At 39.0% G+C, this 12,698-nt stretch overlaps 1 protein-coding gene across 7 annotated transcripts in view; it reads left to right on the top strand.

Moving 5' to 3' along the window:
- The window catches only part of LOC128693175 (gamma-tubulin complex component 6), a 464,079-nt gene extending 451,872 nt beyond the window's left edge, over window positions 1-12,207 (top strand). For all 7 annotated transcript variants that reach the window (XM_070089457.1, XM_070089462.1, XM_070089461.1 and 4 more), the window contains one exon: window positions 11,748-12,207. In XM_070089457.1, the coding sequence (XP_069945558.1) occupies window positions 11,748-11,851 (104 nt within the window). In that variant the 3' untranslated portion in view covers window positions 11,852-12,207. The remainder of the gene's footprint in view (window positions 1-11,747) is intronic.
- Window positions 12,208-12,698: the final 491 nt, after the last annotated feature.

Below are 12,698 nucleotides of genomic sequence, written 5' to 3'. Positions count from 1 at the left end.
TGTACAAAAATACGAGGGTTGAAGCAGTGGTGGAGGAAGTGGTTGACGCATCGTCAGTGTGGCTTTGTTTATGCTGGAGTGAGTATTAGTCTCCGTGCTCTTCCAACATTTCACATTAATTCATTGTGTTTGGTGCTTGTAGATTGAGTGTGACTGGAGTGGTTGAGGCAGTGGTAGAGGCAGTGGTAGAGGCAGTGGTAGAGTCAGTGGTAGAGGCAGTGGGTGAGGCAGTGGTAGAGGCAGCAGTTGAGGCAGCGATAGAGGCAGTGGGTGAGGCAGTGGTAGAGGCAGTGGGTGAGGCAGTGGTAGAGGCAGTGGTTGAGGCAGTGGTAGAGGCAGTGGTTGAGACTGGTAGAGGCAGTGGGTGAGACAGTGGTAGAGACAGTGGTTGAGGCAGTGGTTGAGGCAGTGGTAGAGGCAGTGGTTGAGGCAGTGATATTTGCTAACATATATGTTATAAATAATAATAGTACATTATGAATAACATTTATTATTATTATTATTATTATTATTATAAATGTTATTAATATTAACATGTACTATTATTATTTATAACATTTTTTTTTTTTTTATCACACTGGCCGATTCCCACCAAGGCAGGGTGGCCCGAAAAAGAAAAACTTTCACCATCATTCACTCTATCACTGTCTTGCCAGAAGGGTGCTTTACACTACAGTTTTTAAACTGCAACATTAACACCCCTCCTTCAGAGTGCAGGCAGTGTACTTCCCATCTCCAGGACTTAAGTCCGGCCTGCTGGTTTCTCTGAACCCCTTCATAAATGTTACTTTGCTCACACTCCAACAGCACGTCAAGTATTAAAAACCATTTGTCTCCATTCACTCCTATCAAACACGCTCACGCATGCCTGCTGGAAGTCCAAGCCCCTCGCACACAAAACCTCCTTTACTCCCTCCCTCCAACCTTTCCTAGGCCGACCCCTACCCCGCCTTCCTTCCACTACAGACTGATACACTCTTGAAGTCATTCTGTTTCGCTCCATTCTCTCTACATGTCCGAACCACCTCAACAACCCTTCCTCAGCCCTCTGGACAACAGTTTTGGTAATCCCACACCTCCTCCTAACTTCCAGACTACGAATTCTCTGCATTATATTCACACCACACATTGCCCTCAGACATGACATCTCCACTGCCTCCAGCCTTCTCCTCGCTGCAACATTCATCACCCACGCTTCACACCCATATAAGAGCATTGGTAAAACTATACTCTCATACATTCCCCTCTTTGCCTCCAAGGACAAAGTTCTTTGTCTCCACAGACTCCTAAGTGCACCACTCACTCTTTTTCCCTCATCAATTCTATGATTCACTTCATCTTTCATAGACCCATCCGCTGACACGTCCACTCCCAAATATTTGAATACGTTCACCTTCTCCATACTCTCTCCCTCCAATCTGATATCCAATCTTTCATCACCTAATCTTTTTGTTATCCTCATAACCTTACTCTTTCCTGTATTCACCTTTAATTTTCTTCTTTTGCACACCCTACCAAATTCATCCACCAATCTCTGCAACTTCTCTTCAGAATCTCCCAAGAGCACAGTGTCATCAGCAAAGAGCAGCTGTGACAACTCCCACTTTGTGTGTGATTCTTTATCTTTTAACTCCACGCCTCTTGCCAAGACCCTCGCATTTACTTCTCTTACAACCCCATCTATAAATATATTAAGCAACCACGGTGACATCACACATCCTTGTCTAAGGCCTACTTTTACTGGGAAAAAATTTCCCTTTCCTACATACTCTAACTTGAGCCTCACTATCCTCGTAAAAACTCTTCACTGCTTTCAGTAACCTACCTCCTACACCATACACTTGCAACATCTGCCACATTGCCCCCCTATCCACCCTGTCATACGCCTTTTCCAAATCCATAAATGCCACAAAGACCTCTTTAGCCTTATCTAAATACTGTTCACTTATATGTTTCACTGTAAACACCTGGTCCACACACCCCCTACCTTTCCTAAAGCCTCCTTGTTCATCTGCTATCCTATTCTCCGTCTTACTCTTAATTCTTTCAATTATAACTCTACCATACACTTTACCAGGTATACTCAACAGACTTATCCCCCTATAATTTTTGCACTCTCTTTTATCCCCTTTGCCTTTATACAAAGGAACTATGCATGCTCTATGCCAATCCCTAGGTACCTTACCCTCTTCCATACATTTATTAAATAATTGCACCAACCACTCCAAAACTATATCCCCACCTGCTTTTAACATTTCTATCTTTATCCCATCAATCCCGGCTGCCTTACCCCCTTTCATTTCACCTACTGCCTCACGAACTTCCCCCACTGCCTCACCCACTGCCTCTATCACTGCCTCTACCACTGCCTTTACCACTGCCTCACCCACTGCCTCTACCACTGCCTCTACTACTGCCTCACCCACTGCCTCTATCACTGCCTCTACCACTGCCTCTACCACTGCCTCAACCACTGCCTCACCCACTGCCTCTACCACTGCCTCTACCACTGCCTCTACCACTGCCTCACCCACTGCCTCTATCACTGCCTCTACCACTGCCTCACCCACTGCTTCTATCACTGCCTCACCCACTGCCTCTACCACTGCCTCTACCACTACCTCACCCACTGCCTCACCCACTGCCTCTACCACTGCCTCTACCACTGCCTCTATCACTGCCTCTATCACTGCCTCTATCACTGCCTCTACCACTGCCTCTACCACTGCCTCTATCACTGCCTCAACCACTCCAGTCACACTCAATCTACAAGCACCAAATACAATGAATTATTGTGAAATGTTTGGAAGAGCACGGAGACTAATGCTCACTCCAGCATAAACAAAGCCACACTGACGATGCGTTAACTACTTCCTCCACCACTGCTTCAACCCTCGTATTTTTGTACAATTTCCTTCTTCAATTCTATCGTATTTATTATTATTATTTTATTATTATTATTATTATTATTAGCAGTAGCACAAATGTTTGATTCTTTGCTGTGTTCAAGAGTAAACACATGATGTCACCTTCCAATACCTGTCCGAATAGCCATTCCAATATGCAGCCATAAATGGGTTTACATTATTTATACTGTAGTTTAATAGCAAATAATGAACAAACAAAACACTCACCACACAGTGGTGGGAGGGCTGGCTGCCAGTTGTAAGGGGTCAGAGGGAGGGTAGTAGGGACTCACAGTGGTGGAGGCAGTGGTATTTAATAACATACATGTTATTAAGGCATAACGTATGTATTTAGTACAATTTACGACGTTTTCATGTATTTTATGATTCTTCATGGTTCGACAAGTTAAGGAAGCAGTATTGTATTATATTTCCCTACAATATATTGGGGCACCAAACATTCACAATTTTTCAACATTCGCGAGGCTCTTGATCCCCTAACCCTCGTGAATGTTGAGGGAGACCTGTGTATTTATTTTACTTTTATGTCTGTATTGAGCACTTAATATATGATAGCATAAATGTTACCAGACATTTTAAACACTTTCATTAATAAAAAAAAGCACTTTTTCCACTTGCTGGTGAGTTTTGTTCATTATACGGGATCGGAAAAGTGAGAGCCATACAAACAGGGCCCTCCTGTATTGTTTAACCCTTTGACTGTCGCAGGCCCCTTTCAGAAACTGTCATTCTATGTCGATAAGTTTTTGGGAAAAAAAAAATTATTTTTTCTTATGAAATGATAGAGAATCTTTTCCCAATGGTAATGACACCAAAAGTACGAAATTTGATCGAAAACTCGCGGAATTACACTCCTGCGAACTTAGTGGTCTCGCGACATATACGCATAGGCGATTTCGCCGACTTTGAGCCCTATTTTTGGCCAATTCCTTTGTTCCAGTTGACCAAATTCATAGCTATTTCTTTAGAACTCCATTTTTTCTATCAATTGTGTACAAGAAACTGCCCATTTACCAATTTGAACTACCCAATAAAGTGGTCAGAAATTGGCAATTTGGCCAGTTTCACAAACTAAAAAAGATGCCAATTTCAAAATAGGGTCCAGAATAAACAATGTAGATATTCTTGGCACTAAAATAACATATCCTCTGTTCATTAGTCACGTCTCTAGGCCCCTCTTATATTACTGTTGCTTTCTATTTTGATTTTTTATTCATACAAAAAATAAAACATTTACTGTTATGGAGACTACTGCATTATTGTAAAAATGGTATAAATAATATCAATGCACTAGTGAAAGAATATTAGACTCCCCAGTTGACGTGTATTGGACGTGTGATGTGATTTGCTTACTCCTGAACATTGGTAAAAATCGAACATTTCTGCTACTTTGAGCTCAATTTCAAGGTCGTTTTCATCGTGAAGGTAATCAAAATCATCTCTATTTCTATAATATGTTTTCCATTTTATCACCTGAGACCATGAAAACGAGAATATAACGATAAATACTATACAAAAATACACCTCAAAGTCGGCGTTTTAATCCAAAAAAAATGGTCAGTTTTTTTTTTTTCTCATTACGCACTGCGTGCTGCAGGATTTTTTTTGTGGTGCACACTGACCACACAGACCCATTCTCTCACCTGTGGGCCTACCAGCTTTCTCCCACTTGATTTGAAGCCGCTAGAATTTACACGTATGAATACGTCAGAAACAGTGGCGCGTAAAACATATATATACGACCGAAAGTCAGAGGGTTAAGTTTAAGAATAGGTACAAAGATATATTTATAATCATTGTACATAATAATCACTTATACCCTTCAGTGAAGGGCAGGGTGTCTTGATGCTGATGAATAGCTCCTGACCCAAGGTACTGAAGTTAACCTCCCTCTCCTTAAGTCAATCATGATAACCTCTCATTCTCCAGTTGCTGTATGATCTTTGTGGGTTTAGCATTTCCCCATGAATAGAATTAAGTTCTTATACAGCCTCTCCTCACTTAGCAATGTACTCGTTTACCGACGCCTCAGACTTATGACGGGCTCTCTGACCAGTATTTTTACCTAAACAATGTATATTAGAGCTGATTTCCTCTATTCTGTTTATTTTAATATACAGTACACTACTGTATAAACATTTAAAAATATACCAGAAATGTTATGAATGGTGCAAAGGTGACATTAAAGCAATATCGAAGATGGAAGACACAAACCCACTTAGCGACGAATTCGTTTGACATGGTCTTAGGAACAGAACTTCATTGTTAAGTGAGGAGAGGGTGTAATCATTATACAGGAGGGTCCTGTTTGTATGGCTCTTAGGTTCCCGGCCTTGTGCGGTAAGAAAAATTGCTGTTTTTTTTTTTCACTCCTGAATGCATCTAAAATGCCTGATAATGTATTTACACTAGCTCAGTACAGCTAGGTATAAAAAATTATGAAGTCAATATACAGAACATACAATACTTACCTTAAAATGTGGTGCCAGTCACCCTTCTCTTATGCAACTGTTGTGTGAAAATGGAAAAAAAAAAAAAAAAAAAAAAAAAAAAAACAGTAAAAGCACTGAACATAATGAACAATGGCTCAGTTGAAAGCCAAAGAAAATGTGGAACACCAAAAAGAGGGTGCCAAATGTGTAGGGCCATCCTGTATATTATTTAGGGTACACATCACATACTGGGTCTGCAGAAGTAAACAGTTGTAAAGAACTAACAAATAGTGTTTCACCATTCTTAATAATAGTCATAAAATAAGAAAAACAAAATGCTGTTGGTATAGTGTCACAAGCTGGCTTGTGTAGCCATATTTTTTTTTTTTTTTCAAACTATGCATGCTTATTCCATAATCACTGTATGTTGATGTGTACTGAATAATGCACTTCATTTAACATGAAACAATTTCTTTTCATCAGTTTAAGTTTAATAATTGTTTTAAATATAGTGTCAGTCTGTTTCAGCATACAGTACAGTGATTAGAATATTTGAGCTTTATTGAAGATAATGGAATTTTTTCAGTGAAAATTAGGCCTTGTGTATTTATCATTACTTTGCAGAATGTTTATGCTTGGTGCTGATGCTGCATTGCATGTTGGAAGATAATATACTATGTAATTTTTTTTTAAAGGGCTACCCTATTGCTGATGAAGGGCTTATGATCAAAGGAATCTTAGCTACTTTCCTATTCCTTGGATCAGTCTGATCAGTATCCTTACTCCTGTTCCCCAGGTGCTGTATGACATAGGTTTAGGGCCTCCCATGAATGTAATAATAATGTGTAATGTTTTGAAAAGGCAAAGATTGTATTTACTGACAACAGCAAAACAGTTAGCTTCATCACTCCCTAATGTAATACATTTATGAGTAATTTATAATTTTGTGAGGGGTCTTTCACATATTTGAGTCAGTAGTACAGTACAATGTTGCAGCGAGGAGAAGGCTGGAGGCAGTGGAGATGTCATGTCTGAGAGCAATGTGTGGTGTGAATATAATGCAGAGAATTCGTAGTTTGGAAGTTAGGAGGAGGTGCGGGATTACCAAAACTGTTGTCCAGAGGGCTGAGGAAGGGTTGTTGAGGTGGTTCGGACATGTAGAGAGAATGGAGCGAAACAGAATGACTTCAAGAGTGTATCAGTCTGTAGTGGAAGGAAGGCGGGGTAGGAGTCGGCCTAGGAAAGGTTGGAGAGAGGGGGTAAAGGAGGTTTTGTGTGCGAGGGGCTTGGACTTCCAGCAGGCATGCGTGAGCGTGTTTGATAGGAGTGAATGGAGACAAATGGTTTTTAATACTTGACGTGCTGTTGGAGTGTGAGCAAAGTAACATTTATGAAGGGGTTCAGGGAAACCAGCAGGCCGGACTTGACTCCTGGAGATGGGAAGTACAATGCCTGCACTCTGAAGGAGGGGTGTTAATGTTGCAGTTTAAAAACTGTAGTGTAAAGCACCCTTCTGGCAAGACAGTGATGGAGTGAATGATGGTGAAAGTTTTTCTTTTTCGGGCCACCCTGCCTTGGTGGGAATCGGCCAGTGTGATAATAAAAAAAAAAATAGTACAGTACAACCTTCATTGCCCAGTTCAAACAATTTGAGCACATTAGCCTCTTGAAGGAACCAGAACTATTACTGTAGCACTTGTATGACAAGTGTAACTCAGGATGGCTTGAGACTGATCTATCTACAACTTGCATAACAACAGGAAAGAAGTGTAGGACACTTTGTAGGTCTTTTAACCCTTTCAGTGGTCATCCCGTAGATCTGAGTTATCAATGCGAGGGTCTCTCATGTACATCTGTTTTGAGCATAGTTCACTCAGATAAGCTAGGAGAAAGAAATTTTGGCCTAGAAATGAGAAATTGGGTCTGTGCAGTGTGCGTACAATATAAAAAAAATTCCTGCCCCCACAGTGCATGATGGGAAAACAAAACTGATTTTGTTTGGTTTCTTAGTATCATTTGATAGAATGGAAGATTTTTTTTTTTTTTATAACACACTGGTTGTTTCCCACTGAGGCAGGGTGACCCAAAAAGAAAGAAAAATACTTTCACCATCACTCATACATAATCACTGTCTTTGCAGAGGTGCTCAGGTACAACAAATTGCCAGTATCCCAAACCCCTCCTTTGAAGTGCAGGCATTGTACTTCCCATTTCCAGGACTAAACTTCAGCTAACCAGTTTCCCTGAATCCCTACAAAAAATATTAGCCTGCTCAGACTCCAACAGCTTGTCAGGTCCCAAAAACCATTCATCTCCATTCACTCCTATCTAACATGCTCATGCATGCTTGTTGGAAGTCCAAGCCCCTCGCCCACAAAACGTCATTTACCCATTCCCTCCAACCTTTTCGAGGACGACCCCTACCCCACCTTCCTTCCCCTACAGATTTATTCACTCTCCAAGTCATTCTACTTTATTCCAATCTCTCTAAATGACCAAACCAAATCAACAATGCCTTTTCAGCCCTCTGACTAATACTTTTAGTTAACTCCACACCTAATTTCCACACTCCAAATTCTCTGCATAATATTTACACCACACACTGCCCTTAGACAAGACATCTCCACTGCCTCCAGCTGCCTCCTTACTGCAGCATTTACAACCCAAGATTCACACCCGTACAAGAGTGTTGGTACCACTATACTTTTGTACATTCCCTTCTTTGCCTCCATGGATAATGTTTTTTTGTCTCTACAGATACCTCAATGCACAACTCACCTTTTTTTCTTCATCAATTCTATGGTAACCTCATCCTTCATAAACCCATCCACTGACAAGTCAACTCCCAAATATCTGAAAACATTCACTTCTTCCATACCCCCTCTCTGCAATGTGATATCCAATATTTCTTTATCTAAATCATTTGATACTCTCATCACCTTACTATTATCTATGTTCACTTTCAACTTTCTACCTTTACACACCCTCCCGAACTCGTCCACTAACCTTCGTAACTTTTCTTTAGAATCTCCCAAAAGTACAGTATCATCAGCAAAAAGTAACTGTGTCAATGCCCATTTTGTATTTGAGTCCCCATAATTTAATAATTTAATTCTTTTACAACCTCATCTATAAATATATTAAACAACCATGGTGACATTACACATCCCTGTCTAAAACCTACTTTTATGGGGAAGTAGTCTCCCTCTCTTCTACACACCCTAACCTGAGCCTCACTGTCCTCATAAAAGCTCTTTACAGCATTTAGTCACTACCTTTTCCATATACTTGCAACATCTGCCACATTGCTTCCCTATCCACTCTATCATATGCCTTTTTTAAATCCATAAATGCAATGAAAACTTCCCTACCTTTATCTAAATACTGTTCACATATATGCTTCAATGTAAACACTTGATCTACATATCCCCTACCCACTCTAAAGCCTCCTTGCTCATCTGCAATCGTACTCTGTTTTACCTCTAATTCTTTCAATAATAACCCTACTGTACACTTTTCCTGGTATACTCAGTAAACTTATTCTCCTATAATTTTTACAGTCTCTTTTGTCCCCCTTCCCCTTATATAAAGGAACTATGCATGCTCGCTGTCAATCCTTAGGTACCTTCCCCTCTTTCATACATTTATTAATTTATTAAACAAAAACACCAACCATTCCAACACTATATCCCTCCCCTCTGCTTTTAACATTTCTGTCATAATCTCGTCAGTTCCAGCTGCTTTACCCCCCTTTCATTCTATGTAATGCCTCGCACACCTCCCCCACATTCACATCCTGCTCTTCTTCACTTCTAAAAGATGTTATACCTCCCTAGCCAGTGCATGAAATTACCGCCTCCCTTTCTTCATCGACATTTAAAAATTCCTCAGAATATTCCCACCATCTACCCAATACCTCGAGTTCCCCATCAACTAACTCCCCTACTCTGTTTTTAACTGACAAATCTATGCATTCCCTAGGCTTTCTTTACTTGTTTATCTCACTCCAAAATTTTTTGACAGTGCCTCTCCCACTCTAACATTTGCTCTCCTTTTGCACTCTCTTCACCTTTTTTTTTTTTTATTTTCCATATACTCTACTCTCCCCATTTTTATTTACCCCTGGCACTCTAAATTTACCTATTACTCCCTCCATAACATTTTTACCCACTTTAGCACTAAGACCCCTAACAACAGTTACTCTCTCACTTGGTTCAAACCCCCCCAACATTTCCCAAAATCTCATTCCTCCACACTTCTCTATTCCCCAGGTGCATAAACACTTATTATAACCCACTTTTCACATCCAGCCCTTATTTTACTCCACATAATCCTTGAATTTATACATTTATATTCCCCTTTTTCCTGCCTAACTTATTCTTCAACATTATTGCTACTCCATCCTTAGCTCTAACTCTATTAGAAATTCCTAACCTAATCCCATTTATTTCTCCCTACTGAAACTCTCCTACCCCATTCAGCTTTGTTTCACTTAAAGCCATGACATCCAGCTCTTTTTCTTTTAGTAAGTTATATGGGAAAAGGGGTTACTAGCCCATTGCTCCCGGCATTTTATTTGACTTTACAACACGCATGGCTTACTGAGGAAAGATTCTTATTCCACTTCCCCATGGATATGAAAGGAAAAACAATAAGAATTATTAAGATAAAATCAAAGGAAACTCAGATGTGTGCGTATACATAAACGTGTACATGCATGTGTAGTGTGACCTAAATGTAAATAGAAGTAGCAAGACTTACCTGAAATCTTGCATGTTTGAGACAAAAAAGACACCAGCAAGCGTACCATCATGTAAAACAAATACAGTGGACCCCCGCTTAACGATCACCTCCAAATGCGACCAATTATGTAAGTGCGTTTGTACGTGTATGTTTGGGGGTCTGAAATGGACTAATCTACTTCACAATATTCCTTATGGGAACAAATTCGGTCAGTACTGGCACCTGAACATACTTCTGGAATGAAAAATTATCGTTAACCGGGGGTCCACTGTACAGGCTTCCGTTTTACACTCACTTGGTAGGACGGTAGTACTTCCCCGAGTGGTTACAGTCTACCAACCTGAAATAGAGATGCTTTTGAATGGTTTCAGGGCCAGAAGTAACTTGAAATTAGGTTCAAAGTTGCAGAAATATTAAATTTTTGCCAGTTTTTCCTGAGCACAGGTAAGACATCGCTACCTCTCCATCCCTGGTCTGTTTATGGATTTTTAATAGGTCTGATTCAGTTGGGATGCTGTAACCCATGACCAATTATTACTGGTTATATTATCCAAGATATTTTTTTTTTATGAATTCAAATTGAAAGGCAAATGTATTATTGGAAAGGTCTGGGGACATGAGTATTGAACAGAAAAAATTCTGCTTTAGTACCTGGAATGTCTAGTGTTTATTTTGAACTATTTTTAAACTGAATTTTTTTAATTTTGTGTAAAACTGGCCAAATTACCTGCTGTATAGCCCTTGTGGTTTAGCACTTCTTTTTAATTATAATAATGGCTGAATTACCAACTTCTGTTCACTTTATAGGGTAATTCTGATAGTTAAATGGGCAGTTGTGCTTAATTTGACAGAGCAGAAGGCATATAGTAGAATAGCTAAGAATTTGGTTGAATGGAGCAATGGAATTGGCTTAAAATAGGACATAGTGGGTGAAATTGCCACTAAATAAATTATGCCCAGACCACTAACTTTGCACCTGTGTAATTCCATAAGGTTTCCATCAAATTTTGTAATTTTGGTGCCATTTAACTTCATGACTTTTTTAATGTGAACAATGAGATCAATATTAAGGGGGGAGGGGGCTTTGATTATAATTTCAGGGGTCTGGACAGTGAAATAGTTAAGAAACATTACAGAGCAGAGCCTCAGACTATATCAGGCCATTTAGAAAAATGGCAAACAAATTTTCTGCAGTGACAATGAAATAAATTGGTAAACTTTAAGAAGTCATTTCTAACTTTTCAACTGATAAACAAGTTTGTAATAGTATGAAGGATGGTGGTATATCTCAGCAGTTGTAAAACCAATGATTTGTTAAGTGCTTTATTTGTAAATAAATACATAAGTGAGCAACTGGACATTTGCAGGTTGGGAACCAGTTGTGTACATAAAATGTAATTATTACATTTGTTAAAAATATAAGATAGTTTCTTTGGTACATAAAATCTGTATCAAGGAATACTATTAGTAGCTTTCATTTTGCAAGTAGCTCTTCAGTTGTATGCTTCCAAGTAATCTTTATTAGTCCTTTGTGTCATTTGTCAAATTATATTAAATTTTTAAAAAAAAAAATTTTCTCCATTAATATCATATAGTATTGTATATTTGGTATATACAACTTAATATTTATTATCTATTTCTTCAGTGCTGGTGAAAGTTGGACAACGAATTCGAATAGATCACTGCCAACAAGATCTTCTTGACAGGCTCGATTTCAACAATTATTACTCAAGGGTGACAAGTATTTAGAAGTTATAATATATACATGTACAAGTTATTTTAATCAGGAAAAGCATTAGATTTGAGATTTAACTCGTGCATTGTTAACTAGTATTAGTAATGGAAAAATAATTGTATTTTCCATCCACTGTGATGATATAACCTACAAAACAAGTTGTTGTCAGTGTGTGTTTTATTATTGAGAGACTGGGGCAGGCAGGCAATCAGTTGGTAGATCTTCATAATAATTTTCTAACATCCAATTTTGTATTTAGACTTCAGTGAAGAACAAGGATACTCATATGTAACTTCATTTATTAATTTAAATTACATGTATATGTTCAGACAGTTTTGTTTCTCCAGTGATAAATGTTATTAATTTACAATAGTAGTTCTTAACCTTGGGGTTGCCAAGCCATTTTGAGAGTGTCTTGAAGAGGCCTTCTATGACTCTGAACTGTGTCCTATAGTTCAGCCTACTAATGCTACCCAAACATGAATTTCCTTCTCTTGAATTTAAACAAAATTCATAGTGTGACCTCTAAGCATGAATTATTATAATCCACCTCAGCATCAAACCCAAAAGGGTTATACAGTGCTGAACCAGGCATAGAGCAAATACATTAGTGTATTAGTATAATAATTTTAAACATTAAACTTGTGGGGCCATTCAGTGCTATGGGTAGAGGTATGCAAGGGTAGTGGTTAATGGATTATTATAATCACTAAGCACTAAACCCAAAAGGGTCATATAGCACTATAGGGTAGGGATGTGCAAAGAAAAGCAGCAGCAAGGATATGTGAGATAGGGGTTTGTGGAGGTAGGTTAGTTTCTGCTAAAAAAAAATAGTGCATTAAAGGTGGGACTTTCAGCAAG

Source organism: Cherax quadricarinatus, chromosome 28, assembly GCF_038502225.1.
Source record: "Cherax quadricarinatus isolate ZL_2023a chromosome 28, ASM3850222v1, whole genome shotgun sequence".
NCBI lineage: Eukaryota > Metazoa > Arthropoda > Malacostraca > Decapoda > Parastacidae > Cherax > Cherax quadricarinatus.
The sequence above is the reverse complement of the archived record's forward strand: the minus strand, read 5'-3'. Positions and strand labels throughout refer to the sequence as shown.